Raw genomic sequence first — 21806 nt, forward strand, 5'->3', positions numbered from 1 at the left:
GACTACTTACTCGTTCGTTAGGTGTCAGTTAATTTATTTTATTACTTTTTTTTTTTAATTAATATTGATGAAGATTAATTGAATTTTAATATTTAGATATATTTTTAGGTCATGGAATTTTTTTAATTAATTTAATTAAAATTATCAAATGATATTTTAAAAATTTGTAATTATTTTTTAAATAATTATTCGAGTACTCGAAAAATATTTTTAGTGTATTCAAAATTAAAAAAAAAAAATTTATCATAATTAATTTACTTAGGGTTTTAAATAGAAGAAAACTGAGCAAAATGGGACACCATAAATTTTTTTTATGTTATTTATTAATTTTACTGAAATTTTTTCTACACTAAGAAATTTTTGAAGCGATCGCGGATTAAATCTCAATGACTGTGTATTTATTTGATCTCTTCGGAGTAAAATTAACTCCAAAGGAATTTATTTCAATATTGGAACCGGTCTGGAGTGAAATTTTCCGCTGGAAAAACAAGCTCCCTATTTAGCTTCATAAAATACGCCACACAAAATTTCACCTTTTTAAGCCTCCTTCCCTTGCCTCACAACTGATAGAATCTGTAAATAGTAACAAAATAATAATGTTTTATAATTTTGAATGTTACAGATGCATGTGGGCTGTCAGATGTCGCGCACATCGAGTCTCTGCAAGAAAAATCTCAATGTGCATTAGAAGAATACTGCCGGACACAGTATCCAAATCAGCCAACCCGGTTCGGAAAACTACTCCTAAGATTGCCATCACTGAGAACAGTATCATCGCAAGTAATAGAGCAGCTATTTTTCGTCCGTCTAGTTGGAAAAACCCCAATCGAGACATTAATACGCGACATGTTGCTCAGTGGCAGCAGTTTCAATTGGCCATACATGTCCACAATGTGACACTCTGTATGGCGGCAGCTAGCTTCCGCATAACAATAATCATACTAAAAATTACCACTGGCTATTAATTCTATTAAAAAAAATTATTCGAGGCCATCACTTGTGTCAGTGGTACGGAAAAATCAGTTAAAGTAACAAATAACTTAAATTCTTCGACAATATATATGTGAAATTGGAATGAGAGACGCATGCTGATAAAACTTTATCACGGACAATATTTTTTTTCATCATCTCTACTCTCCGATGTGTGCCGACTTGACATTAAATCTCGGTAAGTCATGGGGTCGTGTGACAATCGTCTGCCTACACAGTAGTAACTAACGTATACGAAAATAACTACGCTACAGCTTAAACTGTAAATTACGACAAGTATTAGTTTTTTAGTGTGTATAGGACGAGTGTTTAAAATTTGAATTTGTTTAAAAGTCACGGCGTCTACTAAATGTATATTTAATGTAATGTTTTTATGAGGAAAATAAATAAATAAATAATTAAATTAAAGGTCGAATGTATGGCCATCATTGGCATTATAAATAAATAAACATCCAAGACTTATATCGGCAACGATACTCAAGTTAAACTTAAATGTAATCGATGTCCTGGTTAGAATAATAGTTTGTATACCATTAATATTGTTGAAGATTTATGAATTGTAATTAGTTAGGAAGCTAGTTTTTTTTTTTTTAATTTTACTGTAAAAAATGTCAATTTTAAAACTCGTGAATTTTTTTTGGCAATTTAATTAATTAGGGGAGGGGGTAATTACGATTACCTAAAGCTGGTATTTAATTAATTGATTATTTATTTAATGATAATTATAAAAATTATTGATTAGAAAATTAAATTGATCAAGAAATATTAGGAAATTAATAATAAAATAATTATAAAAAGTATGAGTATGCAACAGACAAATTTAAAATTATAAATAAATAGAGTAAATAATTTTTAAAAAAATATTTTTAAAAAATGCACTTATTAATTTAAAAATTTTCTAAATGCGCATTTTTTTAAAATTTTATTTTATTAATTATTTACTTTATTAACCAGTGGTCGAGTGGACACTCTTGTCTTCGAACTCAAGTACTAGCCGGGCTTGGGTTCGAATCCCACAGAGAGCAAATCAATTATTTTTCACAAGTTGATACAATGCATTGATCTTTGAGGTTCGTTCCATACAGCCAGACTGCCACCTGTCTGCAATCTTGCCTACTAAAAATACTCCGTGATTGCAAAAAAAATATGGAAAAAAAATGGGAATAGATAACTCATAGTTAAGGTATATGGAATAGAAAAAAAAGATGGCCAAGAAACATAGTCCGAAAAGTTTAGAGCTGTTAGAAATATATGGAATTTATTTACCCAAGAAAATAGGGTCTTGCGTGTAACATAACCTAAAGACTATGAACTGTGAATATGTAAAGAAGAATTGTAGAAAATGGAGGTTATACAGTTAAGATTGGAATAATTAAATTTTTGAAATTTTTTTTATTTACTCTATTTATTTATAATTTTAAATCTGTCTTACTACATTCGCACTCATTAAAAATTTAATTAATCTGTACACAGAGATAAAAATACTAAAATTAAAATTGTGTAACAAAGTTAATATAGAGATGAGTAATAAAATTTGATTAAATTTAAAAATTATTTTAAAATAAAAATGTTGTTTTTTTTTTTGTTAGAAATAAACTGTGATCAATATTTATATTGAAAATTTATGTATAATGACAATTATATTAAATTTAAAATTAATAAATTTCGTCGACTTTTTTTCTAAACCATAAGCAAAAAATTATAAAATCCAAATAATACAAATTTTTTTTTCTTATGGTTCAGTAATTTTAACTACTATGTTTGAAATTACCCCTACTCTCCTCTAATTAGTTGTTAATTTTTTATTTAAAATTAAAAATTCTAGCTTCCAACTAAATAAAAATTTTAGGGCAAAATGTGTGATTTATAATAAAAATATTAAATGCGGAGTAAACAGTGTATGATATTGTAAAGTAAATGTGGCAATGTTACAAGTTAATTACTTATTAATTTTAGTCAACAATTGTTAGGCGTTAGATATGAATTATTTTTTATGTTATTATTATTATTACAATTATTATTATTAATATTATTATATTATTATTATTATTATTAATTAATTGATTAATAAAAAATAAATAAAATATATTGTTTTTCTTTTTACATAAATAAATAAAAAAAAAAAAAAATAAAATAAAAACGCAACAGACATGACACTGAAATTTAAAAATATAATAATTCGGACTAGTGATCATGTGACGCGTCAGTGCCGAGGGATCGCGGATCGCGCCCATGTGAGTGTAAATTTTTAAAATAAAATACTAAAAAAAATTAATTAATTAATTAATAAATAATTAATCAATTTGTTATTGTATTCCATGGATTTTGTTCGCGTCCACCTCATGCCTGGAACGCATTTGCTCACATTGAATTACATGATAACAATTGATATAAATTAATTTTAAATAAAAATATTTAAAATAACATGAATTTAACACACATGTTAATGTATTATAATTCCGTCGGTTATCCTTTCCTTAAGGGGCGAAGCTGGTCTTGCACAAAAAAAAGACCATGTTTTTGTGATTTTTTTTCAGAGTACCTTCTTTATTAAAATTCTTAAAATTTGTGACATTATTAAGCATCACTTCAAGAATATTCTGCTAAATTTTAAAAAAAAAATATTGAAAAATAAGCCAGTGGTATTGGGGAGAGACTACTCACCTAAAAAAAAAATCTCCATGTCGTAGGCAGGATAACTCATGACTGCCTCATCTGAAATCAAAAAACCAAAAAGATTTCTTTAGTACATAAGTTTATCTTAGATTTGAACGAGGATTTTTTTGTTCAATAACTACTTATTTTTTAATTAAACAAAAGGAGCGATTTTTGGGAAAAATCAGAATTTTTTGATTGCGCCTCTACCAAAAATTCAAAAATGGATATTTTGTTTATTCCTTCATTCAAATCCATCAAACTTATGTCCTAGAGAAATCTTTTTGGTTTTTTGATTTCAGATAAAGCAGTCATGAGTTATCTTACCTACGGCATGGAGACTTTTTTTGTGACTCGTCTCTCCCCACTACCACTGGCTTATTTTTCAATATTTTTTAATGAAAATTTAGCAGAATATTCTTGGAGTCATGCTTAATAATATCACAAATTTTGAGAATTTTAAAAAAGAACATACTCTGAAAAAAAAAATCACATACTTTTTTTTTGTATCAGACCAGCTTTCCCCCCTTAATCCCGAGTCCTCTTTTGTATACGCATGTATGATACATTTAACGTGTATAAAGACGTCAAATAAATAAGAAAAAAAATAAAAAATAAAAAAAAAATTTTGTAATTACTGTAAATAATTAATAATAAATAAAATATATATGCATGTATAAATAAATAAAAAATTATACGTATATCGATACGTACATATGTTATAAATATATTATTAATTATTAATTAATATTATTATTATTATTATTATTATTATTATTATTATTATTATTATTATTATTATTATTATTATAATTATAATTATATAGAAAAAAAAAGAATATAAATATATATTATACATATATAAATGAATGGGTTAATGTGCGCGTGTATGTATGGTATGGAATTGAATTAATGAATAAAAAAAATTTGAGAAAAATAAATAATAAAAATAATTGAAATTTATAGTTTATATTTATTAGTTGAAGTTTGTACCTTTGTTTAAATTTAAACTTTTATTGAATCACAAGAATTTTATTTAACAAATAAAAAAGATCAAGTTAAATGCATTGAAGTCTAAAAAAAAATTCTTGCATTGTCACCCCAGCGAGAAATTATTTGTGCATCGCGTGGCGCGGAATTCGTCGCCGCGTCGTCTTGATGGAGATTCTCTCAGTTAAAACCCTTTACTCTTTAACTCTTGTTATTTTTATTTTTATTTTTATATCTCTTTGTGTCTTATATATATATATATATTTTTTTTTTTGTTACAAGCAATTGTTTATATTGGGGCACTGCGCGATTCGGCTCCTCTAGCTCGAGGAATTCTGGGGCCCAAGCGACTGCGACTGCAAACTCAGACTCGTTGACTCTGGCATTTAACAAAAATAAAAAATTTATTCACAGAGTATAAAAGAAGTTAAAAAAAATATCGAACAGCATAAAAAAAAAAATAAAACAATGTCGAAATTGAATTAATAAAAAATAAAAAAATTTATGAAAATGTTTTACGTCAAGTTATTTTTTTATTTTTTTTTCAGTTGTTCTGAGTTTTGGTTTAAGTCGAAATAAGAAGTTTGAACCTGTAAAAAATAAGTAAAAAATTAAAGAAGATAAAAAAAGAATGAGCGCATAGTACACGATGCGATGAGTAAAAGAAGTTGAGAGAAGCTACTGAGTATTTCGCTAAAGGGTGAAAGCTCTTTGTGTATCGTCGAGAGGATCGTGACTGGATTTCCTGCAGTTCTCCATGAAACGATCACCCGAGACCTCGTTCCTTTGGTCCCATGACTCTCTTATATATACAGACGTATATGTGATGTCTATGTGTATGGTCCGGTTTTAGACTCCATAAAACGTGCACAAGCTCAGCGATCACAATATGTTTACTTTGTACATTATTTTTATTTTATTTATTTTTAAATCTTCCCCATGGACCTCGTGGTCCTGTCGCCTGTGTCCTGTTGCTGCCGCTGCCGATGCTGATCTTGACCCCCGTCGCGTACGCTCTGTCTTCTGCGTAATATGGAACTGCTGATGCTACTCCTCCTACTTTCTTTCCTTTTATATATTCCCCTGCTATTTATATATATATATATGACTATCAAATCTTTTGACTCTTATTTATTTACTACCCAGTGATCTATTTAAGTTACCGGTAACGTCACAAAATATTCAATTTATCAAATTTATTTCTTCATTTTCATTATAGAAAAAAAAATTCAAATTTTTATCCAATTAACTCAAAAGATATATATACATATTTTGAGTAATGTAAAAAAAATTGACATCTTTATTTTTTATTCCCAAGCTAAATTTTACAATGTTACTTATTTTAAGATTTCTCTTAAAAATATAATAACTTATGATCAACTTACCCCAGTGTTTTCGGTAAGGATCTAGAAAATGGGCGCCATATATTTTTCAAAGTTTCATGTGCTTACAGTTTAAAAAAATATCTCCGTATGAAAAAAAATATATATGCGGGCAAATTTCATATATACCTCATATATGCAATTTGCCCGCACATATATTTTTTTCATATAGATCTATAATTAAACTTTTTCCACGTGTTCAGTTACATGGCGGGTTAAATTTTCTGGCCTTAATTTTGTCTATAACACATGATACTTATCCAAACCTTGTGCCTCAAGAGTAAAAAATTGATGAAATCATGAAATCTTACAAATGTCTTCCATTTCGTAGTTCTGAATGGACTCATAGCCTTGCTGACCAGTCCGTTAAGGTACTCGGGACGAAACTACTTCCTATTACGACACATGTACATATTACTCATGTTACAGTGTTTGAATTGAGAGTCAGCACATAGAAAAATAATAAAATCATGTCGAATAGTGTATAGCATGGAAGTTGAAAAATTTCAATAACATTGAAATTAGGCATAACGTTTTGTACCGTATGTATAATTTATAAATTATTGATGCTTAAGAAAGACCTAACCAAGCAAAAATATCTTCAATCTGCCGGTATATACTTTCAGAAAAATTTTCATTTAAAGCATTATAAAAAAACATGCATTTTTGCTGAATATCAACGGCTAGAAAAAAAAAAAATTACACTATTATTAACTGAAAATTTTTTATTCTGTGAAATCCATGTTATCAGCAAGTTTTCGACATCTGTTTATCTGACCGAAAATGTCCTGATAGTGTATGAATTTGGGTCTAATTTCGTCAATACAGAGTTTCCATAGACTTCAGACACTTTGACCATCACCTGTTTTTTGTGAAACTGTAAAAAAAAAAATAAATTTTTTCTGCCTTAAAAATAGTGTCTCATTTTACCCCGGATAACCCTATACATATATCCACACATTTTTTTTTAAAAAACGAATACCAAAGAATCTTGGTGAGATGCCAGAAGAAAGTACTTAAAACAAAGCAGTCATTTTTATTTTATATTTTATATATTTTAAGTATGTACATTATTTAAACTCTTTAGAGCGCCATCTGCTTTGATTAATTTCATTTTCTCCATGTTCTTTTTTTGTATACTTATTTATCTTTTTTTTTTTTTCAATAAAAAGTAATTGAATAACACTTTCGCCTAATGGTAAGAATCCTTCCCTTTGAGCTAATGCCACCACGAGTATATAACAAATATACATATATATAATGTATGTACTTTCGATTGACCAACAATTCGTTTCGCAACACTTGCGAAATAATTGTTGACACGCGTGGAACGTATGCACGATCACTCTCATGAGACACTCGTAGTTTTAGTCGTATATTTATTATATGTTTTGTATTAAATGCGACGTCACACGACACTGCTATTTATACATATATGTAGTGTTTGATTTGTATATATATATATATATATATATATATATATATATATATATATATATATATGTACAAATAGTGGCACATAAGTTGTTGCCTGTTGCTAGTATTTTACTGGTTATGCTGTTACGCGATATATTGATGATAGAAAATATGATAAATTAATAAAATTGCACTGTCATTGACTAATTATTTTTAACTTCTCAATAGCTTCTCATTAATTATTATGTTTACTTGTTTTTTTATCATAATATCATATATAATGTTTTCAAAAAATTATAACTTTTTTAAATTTTAATTATTTTCCCGCGTGAAAAGATTTATATGTCACATATATATAACACACATGCGCGTAAAAAATAAATATGTTCAATAAGTTTTGCATATATGTTGACATATATATAATGTATATATAAATATGTTTGTGATGAGGAGACGCGTTATATCGTATATATATAAACTTTTGAGTGAATTCCATCATGTGATCTATTGCAATAGTCCGATTTGTAAAAAAATCTACCTGAAAATATGTCACATACATTTTCACATATATATAAATATATATAATTCGTACGGATTATATAAAAATTTAAAAAAAAAAATCGAAGCCACTTTTAGGATTCAAATTTTTTCTCAGAAAAATAAAAAAAAAAAATGAATATTTTATTTAACAATAAAAAGACGATAAAACTGGATAGAAAAAAATTTAATTACATCAGATTATTCGTTAGAGTTTAAGAACAGAAGTTTTCATTGAGTATAACGATAAGACTTATGAATTGGTCCACAATATATAATAGAAGTATATAATTTGATTCATAAAATCGTATCTTTCCTCGATAAAAATATATGAAACTAATCTCAACCTATTTCCTATTCCTGTAAATTATTTTTATCTCATATATATAGTTAATAATTATTTTTAAAATAAATTTTGAGGTTTAATTATTTAATTTATTATCTCAGCTTTATCTCAAAAGCTAAAACTATCTACTCCTGCTTTTGGGTTTGCTCATAACTCTTTCTCACTCCTACTACTCCTACTCCTACTACTACTACTACTCTACTATACTATTTCGAATAGTTCCGAGTCCACCAAGTAGAAGATTTGGACTGTGTCCAATGGTCGAGGTAGTAAGTACAACTTGTGTCCGTATATTTGGCTTCACAAAGTATAACTCTGTACTTTATCATTAGCTTCTCAGCTTCAGAGAGATACCACTCGCCCCCCAATGATAACCTCAACGTCTGACCTTATTATATGACTATATATATATATATATATATATATATATATATATATATATATATATATATATATATATATATATATATATATATATATTCTTATTTTTCATCTCAATAATTCGTCTTGATATTATTAATTTTTTTTTTTATCACATATATATATATATATATATATATATATATATATATATATATATATATATATTGAACGTCATTTTTGATAAGCAGCTGATGAAAGGAATTCCACTAATTTTTTTTTTAATTAATTATAAATTATTAATCAAATTATTAAAAATTAATATTGGCCAAAAAACAAAAAAAAAAGATTGCATATGTAATTATTGATAACGATAATTACTACAGATATAATTGAGTTGTTTTACAAAAAAATATGTAAATTTAATTACAAGTTTAAATGAGAGTATTTACCGATTAGTTGATTGTTGGGACGATCAAAGGGATAAACGAGTAACCGCGGACAGTTGGACCCTCGCCTTCCGTTCGTTGATGGAGTAATGTGCGTTTGTTATGTTTCAATTGTTATTTTCAACCCACGCTTTAGGTAAATTATATCAACTTAACTTTCCATTTGGGATCGTCGATCTACGTTTAACATTTTAATAATCTATAGTAATGATATTAAGAGTTTGTTAGATATTAGATCCGGTTTCAGTGTGTGTTTGTGTGTGTGTGTGTCTTAATATCAGAGCAGACAATACATGAGTAAAATATGATTTCTATAATACTGTATTCAAATAATAAGACAATATCTGAGTTTAGTTTAAAGACATATCAAATTGAAGAAAAGGTTTCAGTTAACACTTTTTTTTTTTTTGAAATGATTAGATGTTTTTTAAATTTTAGATAAATCGCGCGTAGAAATAGAAAATTTAAAATAATTACTAAAGTAGGAGCTAAGAATTGAGGATAAAGAAGAAAAAGATAAGAGTGGATTAGATGTATGGGAAGTGAGGGCGGTCAATGCTGGTGCGTAAGTGAGAGGCGGAGTCAGAAACTCGCGGGTCAGAGGGCACAACATCACAGCACGTTGATAACCGACATGCTGAGAACTTCGCGGTACCGCGACACATGAGTTTTATATTTTCATTCTTACTCACGTTATTTTTATTTAAACTTCCCGGGTCAAAAATAAAACTTCATTCAGACTCGCTCCACCTTACTTTCTTTTAAAGTTATCGATTTTCCGACGATTTTCCGATAAGATCTCGACTTTTTTGACTTAAATTTCATTTTTGTCAACTTTTAGAACTTTTTTTATCTCAGTTTGAACTTATTCGTCTTTACTTCGAGCACGACAGTCATTCACCCTAATTTTGACTTGCTGACCAAGTTGAAAAAAGTTATTTATTCGCTTTTCTTCAGACTTGATCAACCAACTCAAAAACAAGCAGCATTTATTAGTGTAAAATTTGTTTTTCACCTTTCATGTTAGTTTTGACTTTTCCGCCTTATGATTTAAGTCGAATGAGTCTAAACCAAGTAAATTTCGACTTGATTTCGACTTTTTCGTCTCAAATCGTGACTAAGTAAGCCAGTTAAGTCTAAACCAAGGCTCAAACTCATGTATTTCATATCTCAGTAAAAAAAGTCGAGTTTCTTGTGAAAAAGGCTCAAAATTTCAACTTGGTAAACTAAGTCTACATCAAGTTTTATTTTCAACCCGGGTTGTGTATGTAATTTTATATTTAAATATAGAATACATCTATTTATTTTTTATAGTTTATTATTATTCAAAAATTTAATGATGTAGCAAGTGGAAGTCCAAATTTGAGTATTTATTTTTAGAAATTTTTTATTAAGATCAATGTATATAATATATGAGTACATATATATGTGTGCATAGTTTTTCAGTATATATTGTGTGCAATAATTTTTGATTTTTTTTTTCTGCCCAAAAACTTAAAAAAACTCAAAATAAGGTCCCTGTTCATTATTAATATCAAATGCTGCTACAAATTTTTTCTGATTCTACGGATAGTTGTGGAAATTCAATAAAATTTATTTATTTTTCATGACCGTCTATTTGTTCATAATAAGTTACTTTTATGACGTTAGTACGTGGAAGTTTTTTTTTTATAATTTTTCAAAATAATTTAAAAACAAAATGAAATGAAATTTGGAAGTTGTTAGTTTTAAAAAGGATTGGAGATTACATTACTGGAATGGAAAGGAAAAAAAGTAAGAGGAACATTAATTTTATTCTTGAGAAGACGATTTATTACCAGGGATCAATCCAATCCCATTTACGCTTGGACACGGGCAGTTTTAGAAATTTCAAGTGTCGCATAATCCACACATTTGTACACGTCGTAAAATATTGAATTATACAAGGCGGTATTATTGTGTTACATCACCAATATTCTGTTATAAAAAATATTCCTTTTTGTTGATAAAAATCTACGGAAAAAAAAACTTATCTAAGAAATTGATCAAATTTCGATACTAAATTATTTATTATTTTTCAAGGGGGGATTTAGTCAGTGAAAAAACAAGAAATTTTGAATTTTTCAATTTTGGTATTAATTAATGGTAAAAAAAAATGCAAGCATTATTTTTTCAAATTGATGACAATTTGAATAAGTGGCGCCATCCAGACCTAATAATTTAAAATTTTCATTGTGTATAAAACGTGTCGGTAACTTATTGATGTTCGAAAAGACAACCGAGGATGATCATTTGTATCAGTGTGTGACAACCCTAATAACCACCCTAACCGTAAGTTGACTATAAGCTACCCTATAGCCAGACATTGTTTTACAAGTGTTGTAGAGCAACACTTTCGGCTAACGTAACGAGAAAGTTTTTGGCAAATTTTGGCTGTATAATGCCCTCCTTTAAGTTGGCTTCAGAATACGGCAGTAGCTTGAATGTAACTTGCCAGAAAAACTTGCCGTCAATTTGAAGTAAAACTTTCAATCAACTTAACGTCATTGTCTGATGTTAATACTTGTAGTCAAATTAAATAGAAAATTGCAGACAATTTACTGTCAACTTAAAGGTAACTGCTTGCTCTCTAACACTTACATTTAAGTTACCTTTAAAATACGGCAGTAGCTTGTAGTTAACTTACTGTTAGGGTGGCTGTCAGGGTACTGCCGTATTCTAAAGGTAACTTAAAAGAAAGAGTTGTAGAGCAAGCAGTTACCTTTAAGAATTACCTACTTGACTGAAAGTTTCACGTAAAATTGACGGCAAGTTCTTCTGTCAAATTACATTCCGATGACGGCAGTAGATTTGCATCAATTTGCACGCAAGTATTATCCAGCAACTTTCTGGAAAGGTTGGTGGCAATTTGTAGTCAATAGTTACAAAAGAGTAAAGTTGTCATCAAATTGATCGCAACAAATTGACATCAAGTTTCTGACCATGAAATTTGGCTATCAAGACTGGCAGCTGCTCTGCTTCCACGCCGAAAATCTACGACCCAAATTTGACGTCAAGTTGACTGCAAAAACTTGTATTTCCTATGGAATGTTTTGATATTTCGAGGATATATTTATGGATGTATAATGAATCATAATTTCACACTAGTGGTTCCCCTCATCCCACACAAGCCTAAATAATTCCGTATCAAAAAATTATAATTAAATGCTACACTACATCTAAAATAAAAAAACAATTTATTAACGACATAATTACAATAGTATATATTTTTTTTTCATGTGAAAAGCAATATTTTTTTTTATTTATTCATTTTTTACACATATCATCATTCCTTTCTTTCTTTAATCTCCGTGAACCCATCAATAATTATAATAATTAATAATTAATAATTAATAATAATAATCATAATCATATCAATAATAATTATTTCGATTAATCACAATAATTAATGAATTAATCAATGAAATATTATTGTGAAAAAAATAACCAGTCATTCATTTACCCTCCGCGAATATTTTATCTTCCCTCACAATTACGTAGACACACATTTATATTTTATTCATTTATTTATATTCATATATATAATATATATATTTATAATAGTTATCCATCAGATTTATTTGTTCACGATATTGTGTTACGATATCTTCATTACCTGTTCCTATTTTTATTCCGTAAACTCACAGCTTACAATTATTTTTTAACACTTATTAATTTGTTTAATTAATTAATTGTTACTCTTTACATTAATTATTATTATTATCAATTAATATATTTATTTATTTATTTATATTTCATCTAACAAAATATCGCAACTGTATTATCTCGACGATTGACAAAAATAATAGTCTACTTAAAAGTCTATTCTTAAAAATAATAAATCAATTAATTTTATTAATGATAATTAATTAATTTCATTTTTTAATTCATTAATTAAATTAAATCACTGTACAAAAAAATTAATAGAAATAATAAAAGAGACTCACATTTAAATGTCTGCTTTCACTTTTTAATTAACACAACTAATTAACTAATTAATTAATTCATTAATTCATCAATTAATCAAAAATTTTTCCTCACAGTCCCAATTTTTATACATATATATTATTAACACACATTAAATACATTAATTACTAATTGAAATTTTTATATCCATGATTTTATTTTTAATTAATCGCCTAAAATTTTTCTAAGCAAAAAAAAAATAAAAAAAAAAACGGACGGCTACGAGGAGTATAACCCCATGAAAAAAATATATAAAAAATATATAAATATATATAAAACATGTTCAAATGATATATTTTAAATAGCTAATTTTCAAACGAATTTTATATATATTCTATATATTTCGGAATATATAAAAAATACATATATAAAAATTTTTTTAAATATATATATATATATATAGTATATGTTTTATATAATCTTTTTCCGATTTTTTTTCTACGTTATTGGTTTAAATAAAAGTATATTTTCTATATATATATATATATTTTTTTAAATATTTTTATAGATGTATTTGTCATATATTCTAATCTATATAAAATCTATACGAAATTCGGCTACAAGTTAGCTATTTATAATATGTCTTATACATATTTTATATATATTTTTATATATTTTTTAAAAATAAATTTTTTTCATGGGGAATGACATCCTCGTAAAATTCTTAACGTTTCTTTTATTTTATTGAATTATTAATTTTTATTTAATTACGTTACTAAAATAAATTTAACGTCGATCGATTAATACTTTAACGATATTTCAATAAGAGAAATGTCTTATACGTCATCGATTCGATAGTATATATCACATATTCCAAGGATAACACCTCGAATGCACTCATTACTATTATTATTATTATTTATTTATTCATTTAAATTAATAAATTCTTAATAATAATAATCATTATTTGTTATTTTGTCTCAATCAGATTTTGTTCTTACGATTTTATACATAACGTTTCTTAATATATTTTTTTAGTATTTAGTTTCATTAATTATGCTGTTAATTAGCTTCTTCCAATTCTGCTTATGATACGATACGATTGGGGTTATTGAGTATATTAATTACGGGCATCTAGGGGCGGGGGAAAAAACGATATTTGTAATTATTATTATTATTATTATTATTATTATTATTATTATTATTATTATTATTATTATTATTATTATTATTATTAACAGTTTTCTTTTTTTTTTTTTGTTATTCAATGGATATATTTTATTAGGTGACTTAAATATTTATTGTTGTGTCACTCGTGCCGCGATTACTTTTTGTTCGGCGACTATAATTATTAATTGTTATTTAGTTAATTGTTTACGGCAATGGACACTTAGTTTTTTTTTACAACAAAAAGTCGAATAATTAATGGGGAAAATTTTTTTTAGGTTAAGACAAATTCATTTTTGTAAGAATAGATTGTTAAATTTACTAGAAGTGTGCGAATTAGGTTAGATATAAATTTTGAATCAGATAATTCGAATTTCCGAATTATTCATAAATTTTCGAGTCATTCGCAAGTTTTTGGATAATTTGACACTTCGAATAATTCGAATCTTTTTTAAAAATTCTGAAGTTTTTGAATAATTTAACACCTCGAATAATTCGTAAGTTTTCAAATAATTTGAATGTTCTCGTAATATTAGAATTTATTTGAATGATTTGACACTTCGAATAATTCAAATCTTTTCGAATTAGTTCAAAAAACTATTATAATTTTAAGTCGTTCTAAAGAAAATTTTTGAATTATTCCCAAATTTTCGAAGTTCAGAGTTTAAAATATTTTAAAAATTTCAAATTATTCGATTCGACACAAAAAAATCGTATATTCGAACAATTCGCACACTCGTAAAATTTATGTAAAAGATTAACCATAATTTGAGTATACCATTTTTATAAAAATATCAGTTGATATATTCGTCATAAAAAAAAAATTAATATTAATCAATTTTGCATTTTTTTTATAACCAAAAAAACCTCATGTCTATTATAATAAACAATTACTATAAATTCAACGAAACAAAAAAGCAAATTTTACATTAAAGTATAAAATATTTGAAAAATTTAAAAACAGACTTTCACTGAATTTCAAAAAATCCTTTACTGCACTGTGATTTATTTATAAGAATTTACGCGGCAAAGGCATCTCGTGACTATTGTGGTTAATTTATTTATTTATTTACTTTTTTTATCTAGATTTATTCTCTGAATAGATAAATAAATTGCGATTAAATTATTTATTCTCTCTTTATCATCTTACTATTTTTATTTAATCTAATAATTATTTTAAATCTATAATCAGTACATGGACGTTAAAACGATTATTTATTTATTTAATTATTATTAGTTTTATTTTGTAATACGATAGCGGGATACTAACAAAAATTTTTTACTCTACAATCTACGCTGTCGTATGCATTTTTATTTATAATTATTATTATTTTTAATGCAGAAAATAGTTTATTTTATAACTTTATTTACTTTAACTGCAGAACTTTACTCTGTTTGAAATTCAACTTTTTTTTATTTTCTTTAGTTTTGTTATATAATTATTATTTATTAATCTAGTCAGTTGTTTACTCATTATGAAACTATATTCTGAAAAATTTTACGCGATACGAATATTTTCATTTTATATTTTATTGATATTTTAAGTAAATGCTGGCAAAATTGTATGAAACTAATTTTTATATTTTTATTTGAATATATATTTTTCATTTATTGATTTATTTATTAGTATATATTTATTTGCAATTTTATTTTAAATTTGTGTTGCCATTCCCCCACCCACGTACGGAAAAATTTTTTTTATTCATTTTACTTTTTTTTTTTTTTTTTTTTTTAAATATATGACTATGTAATATAAAATAAGTCATATATAATAATATTTATGTCATCAATTTTCAGAAAAATTAATTCGAAAAATAATTTGAGTTATAACAATTATTTAAAAGCAAAAATTTTGGTAAAAAAATATTCCGAAAAAATTCGACTTGTAGAACTTCTAACCTTGAAAAAGATTATAATTTTTTTTTAACTTTTGTAATTTTGATATTATAAAAAATAAATTGTATTTAGGTCATTATATATGTATTGCGTCATTAATTCCAAAATAACATATTTTTATACGTTCTTTTGGGTTTAATTATTTAGTATGAAGTCAAAACGGCGTATAATTTTTTTTGAAGACTTATTTCGATGCTAAAAATTAAAAAAAAAATTTGACTTTAGTCTTTTAAGATTAAGCCTAAAAGCGCATAATTTTTCTGTTGCCATTCATATTATAAACTTATTTTATAGCTGAACATTGACTAAAAAAATTTTGAAAACCAAAAGAGCATATAAAAGTAACTTTTTCGAATCAGTAACACAATATTACTCAAAAGATATTATAACCTCATTTAAACCTCATTCAGAAAAAAATCCCATTAAAAACCATTAGCTTTGTAAGAATCAAAACCCGTTGATAAAAAGTTCAAAATTTAAGGTTTTCTAATGATCCCAAAGTTAGCAAACAATGAAAACTGTTAGGATCTTATTTTAAACAATTAAATTTGAAGGAAAAAAATAAATAAAAATATGCACATGTCGAAAATTTAATAGACTATAAGTGCATTTTTTTTAAATATTTTTTTTTTTATAATTTATCGTTTTTTACAAAGTCCAAAGATAATTAGATGTAACCTAACTTCAGGATCATGTCTTTTAACTTTTTTGAATGTAATGAAAATATGTTTCAAAAACTTTCTTTTTTTACTTAAAATTTTCACATATTAAATCTTAGACACTTTTTTTTTCTATCCATATTACAAAAGCTCTTCTCGAAGTTTAAATTTGTCTCAAATTCGAAAATTCCCCGTCGAACTTTTCTGGAATTTTTTTTGTGTAATTTAGAACTTTTGAAATTTTTTTTTTTTTTAATTAAAAGTAATAGAAAATTTTCAAAAAATAATTATACTTTTAATAGATTGATTTAAAAAAAAATTTTTAATTATAATAACGGCCGCAGATAAATAAATAAAAATTTTTTTTTTCCGCATCATGACTATTAATTATTTAAAATTTTTAAACTTGGCATATAACGAGGCACGTTAAAACGCTCGCGAGGCAGAATTGGAAATTTTGAGCGTTAAAAAAAATATAAAATAATAAAATCACATTAATTATATTCTATTTCAATTATTAATTTTCCCAATATCATTCAAATAAATTAAATCACTTGTAATTAATTTAATCGTGTAATTAAAGTCACTGTACAAAAAAAATAATAATAATCATCTAATACAATACAGTAAAATATCGTTACGTAAATGGCAAATTAATAAATCTAAAAAAAAAAAATGTATATAAATAATGAGGTTTAATAAATAAAAATTAGAAAACGATATAAAAATTATTTAGCGTCAGCCAATTATCACATGATATTTAAATTCCGTTAGAAAAAAATTTTACTAATAAAAAATGATAAAAAAAAAACTTGAACTATTAATTATTAATTAAAATAGAATATTATCGAGTGAAAATAGAATACAATGATTAAATTGTCGCAGGTAAATTTAAAAATCGAGTAACACATACTCATTTAGTAGTAGAGAGTTGGGAAGAGAGCTGTAATCGTATCGTCTAAAATCAGCATTCCAGGCCTAAAATTTTGTTAATCTTGAAGATTAATTATTTATAGTAATAATTTAAATATATTGTAATTATAAGCAACTTTAAACACACTTATTATTTATTATTGATGATAAAAATAAAATCAACAACCGTCTTGTAACGATTGATTTGTTGATGAGGTTGTAGACAGTGTCGTCGGTTGCTGATGAACTTGGGCCGGATTTAATGAATCTGATTGCTGATTTATTATCATTGAAGCAGAATTGTAGGATTGCTATTTCTTCGTTGGCGTGCCACGTTGCGTGAGGCCTTCGAAACGTTTGAATGTATAATTTATGAAGACCCAGTCTTTGTATATCACCTCTCCGTCCTGGGGCAGTGGTGCTGAAGCTAAAATTTATTTGTATTTAATTATTCGCTTGTTTATTTTATTTAGAGCTGTTTCTATCCATGGGTATCTGGATTCCTATATGGAAAATCCACATAGGAAATTGTGGGATTCCCATGTAGGAACCATATAAGAAACTGAGTACTGGGATTCCCATAGTCGCTCCGTGCGCGATAGTAGCGCCAAGTAATGAATGAACTAAAGGAAGATATTGAGGTACATTCAACATATAATTCAATACAAGTTCGCGGCAAAAATTATGATTTTTGATCTTGAAAAAATTCTGGGAGTATAAAAAGTTAGTGATTAGAAAAATTTTATTAAATAAAAGAATTAATATAATACTCGGTCTTTATGGAAGAGAATTAATGGTTGATTTTTTTGCCAATAATAATTTAAGTAGTAATTAAACCCCCACTGGGACAGAATAGTCTATTTATAAGATAACAGATAATTGAATATAATAAACGATAAATCAGATGTAATAAGTAGATAAATATATAAAAGTGACTTACGTATTTCAAGCTTAACGTCGGGGAAATCATCGAAATTAGATGTGTCATCTATTGATTGAACTTCAACTGGTATCGCAGCAGGTCGTTCTCGTATATGCTCCCAATCAACACCACGGAAGAATGGAGCTAATTTTAGTTCTTCAATACCTCTTTGAGATCCTTAATGAAAAAAAAAAAGGAAATAGAGAAAAGTTAATTGGAATTATGTAAATTGGGATACTTTTATCAGTTTAATTAAAAGTATACAAACATCTATATGTAAATTGAGGTGATTTGTTTAGTAAAGTTTTATTAAATTTACCTAATCTTCTGTCAGCTTCGCAACAGAATTTAATAATAGTATCTTTGGCCTCTTCGCTAATCGGCACTTCCGGTGGAAATATTAATGTTTCACGCCAATTCATAACTTTTCTATATGTTTCTTGTGGATTTTCACTGCAGAATGGAGGATAACCTAAAAAATTTGAATTATTTATTTATTATTAATTTAAATTGTATTTTATTTTCATAACGATTTTTTAATAAAGTTGATACGAGGTAGTTAGGTTCTGAGTAGACATGGTAATCTGTCAATTAATGATAAGAAAAAGATCCAATTAACTTTTCCATGAGCTACAGAGAACCAGTAAAGTTTTTATTTCTATACATTTTATATTGAACCTCATGATAAATTACAGGTATTATGGAATTTATTGATTCTGTAGTTCTTAAAAAATTTAATTGAATTTTCTTCTTATCATTCTCTACCCATATGTCAAATTTCATTAAATTCTGATATGAGTCATACTGAAACCGACAGTATATATTTTAAATACTTGATGGATATCGATACTGCCATTCTAATATGTCGTATCCCACATTTGGGAAATTTTTCAGGAGACGATAAAAACGTTTCACGGTCGGCAAAGAAAAATTATTTGTATTATGTTTACATTGGCCTAACCTACAAATTTATTTTCATGTTTTCATAAAATACAGGCATTTCTAGTGAACAAATAATTTTGAATTATATGCTGTAAGAAGAGTCGAAAATTATGCATCATTACCTTCTTACTCATGTCGTTAATTGCTTCCTAAAAATTAATTTAAAATAAAAAATGTTAAGCGTGACTAAACCTATACGAATGTGGGATACGACATATTAGAATGCGCGAAAGTCTGCGTGTGGGATACGACATGTTAGAATATTTATTTAAAAATACTAAATAAACAATTTGACCTCGAAAATTTTTACATAAGCTGCACATTGTTACAACGATTCCATTTTTTAAAAAAGTAAAAATGTCAAATTTTGTGGGTTACGACATATTAAGAATGGCAATGTGGATATCCCTAATTAAGAAAAATGATCTGTTCCATGTTAAGTGTATATCTGTATATTAGTCGATACAAATTGTTTTAAATCATTTCACATTGTTTTGAATTATTCCAAATCATTTCTTTTCAATCAGGGATAATAACAAATAAAAATATTTACTGATGAATATAAAATTTATATATATTAATTACCTATTAACATTTCATACATAATAACACCAAGTGACCAACAATCACAAGCTGGTCCATACCCAGTCTGAAGGAAGACTTCTGGAGCAATATAATCTGGTGTCCCAACTGTACTGTAGGCCAGTGCTCGTCTATTTCTTTTCCAACTTTCAGCACGTCTTTTACTATCCATTGCACCGCCACTTCCACTGCCACACGACGTCACTAATTATAAAAAAAAGTATATTAATTAACTTAAAATTATATGAAGAAAAAAATTTGTTAGTAGAAAATAAAAAATATTTACTAAAGTCAGAGGGTTTAGCTTGACTGAGATCTCTATAAAAATCAGTTCTGTGTGACTTTTTAAGTCCCGTACATAGGCCAAAATCCGATAATTTAATATGACCCCGTGCGTCAAGCAACAGGTTGTCTGGTTTAATATCTCTGTGAAAAAAATAAAAAAATTTATATAATAATTAAAATAAATATTTATATTTAATACTTTAAATGCATATAAATATATTACCTATGTATAAAACCTAATTTATGAATAGAATCAATAGCTAACGCCGTCTCGGATATATAAAATTGAGTGCACTCCTCTGAAAGTGTATCTTTCTTCATTAGAAGCGTCATCATGTCGCCTGTAACGGAATAAATATAAATAAAAAATAACGGATTCACCGTGTTGACTCACTCGCAATTATAAACTTTGTCACGTAAAACTTGTTAAGCCTTTTATTTACATCGTTGTCTTTATTAATAATAAAATATATTCATTTCTTTAAATTGTTTCATTTAAATAGATTAAATTATTATTATTATTATAGTAGAGTTACATATATGAGAGTTATATTAAATATGTAAATATGTATTTAAGGAAAAAATAGTTACCTCCAGGTAAAAATTCCATAATTAAATATAAATTAATAGGATCTTGAAAACTGTAATACATTTTAACAACCCACTGATGATCGGCTTCAACGAGTACATCTCTTTCGGCTCTTACATGGGCAACTTGTTCTTTTTCAAGCATATCCGCTTTTCTTAATATTTTCATTGCGTAAACATGACCAGTATCTTTTTTTTGTACCAATCTCACCTGTTAAATTAAATTATTTTTTTTAATTTTCATTATTTTTAATGAGTACTCAGAAAAATTAATTATTGATGTGATGATTTAAGTAATACAGGGTCTGAGATAGCCCTTAATACTAGGAAATTAATTAGTTAATTAATGGTAAGTAAATAATTTATTTATAAAACTCCTTGAGTCCATATTCAATAAAATAAAAATAAATTAGAGGCGCGCGAATAGGGTTGGTTCGAATAAAATAGATATAATTTTCCAATTACTCGAAGAGTTCGAAGTATTCGTAAACTTATCAATTATTTGAACTAATCGAATTCAAATAATCGATTTTGGATTAATTATAAAAAATTTATTACAGTAATTTACAAATAATTCAAATTTTTCAAAGAATTCGAAAATTTAATGAGTTAGAAAATTCAAAAATAATTTAAAATTTTTTAATTATTTGAAAACTTACAGATGATTCGAAATCTGACGAATAATCTGAATTATTGGTTCGAATTTCAAAGCAAAAATTACTATTCGATTCGACACGATTAATTCTCGTTCTACTTATTCGCACACGTCTAAAATCAATATTTTTATTAAAAGTTTTATTTATA

The 21806-nt window shown here is 26.3% G+C and overlaps 2 protein-coding genes across 8 annotated transcripts in view; one reads left to right on the top strand and one right to left on the bottom strand.

Moving 5' to 3' along the window:
• Positions 1–4353, top strand: part of LOC103575042 (COUP transcription factor 2) — a 67874-nt gene extending 63521 nt beyond the window's left edge. For both annotated transcript variants that reach the window (XM_008554660.2, XM_008554661.2), the window contains exon 4: positions 623–4353. In XM_008554660.2, coding sequence (XP_008552882.1) covers positions 623–897 — 275 coding nt within the window. In that variant the 3' untranslated portion in view covers positions 898–4353. The remainder of the gene's footprint in view (positions 1–622) is intronic.
• Positions 4354–12323: 7970 nt separating this feature from the next.
• The window catches only part of LOC103575040 (serine/threonine-protein kinase tricornered), a 66483-nt gene continuing 57000 nt past the window's right edge, over positions 12324–21806 (bottom strand). For 4 of the 6 annotated variants that reach the window (XM_014444947.2, XM_053742254.1, XM_014444948.2 and 1 more), the window contains 7 exons: positions 21006–21213; positions 20638–20755; positions 20416–20555; positions 20133–20333; positions 18925–19077; positions 18624–18782; positions 12324–18110 (listed from right to left, as the gene is read on the bottom strand). In XM_014444947.2, the coding sequence (XP_014300433.1) occupies positions 17995–18110; positions 18624–18782; positions 18925–19077; positions 20133–20333; positions 20416–20555; positions 20638–20755; positions 21006–21213 (1095 nt within the window). In that variant the 3' untranslated portion in view covers positions 12324–17994. The remainder of the gene's footprint in view (positions 18111–18623; positions 18783–18924; positions 19078–20132; positions 20334–20415; positions 20556–20637; positions 20756–21005; positions 21214–21806) is intronic. The other 2 variants (XR_008404376.1, XR_008404375.1) reach the window with 2 other exon arrangements.

Source organism: Microplitis demolitor, chromosome 1 (genome assembly GCF_026212275.2).
Source record: "Microplitis demolitor isolate Queensland-Clemson2020A chromosome 1, iyMicDemo2.1a, whole genome shotgun sequence".
In the NCBI taxonomy this organism is placed as follows: domain Eukaryota; kingdom Metazoa; phylum Arthropoda; class Insecta; order Hymenoptera; family Braconidae; genus Microplitis; species Microplitis demolitor.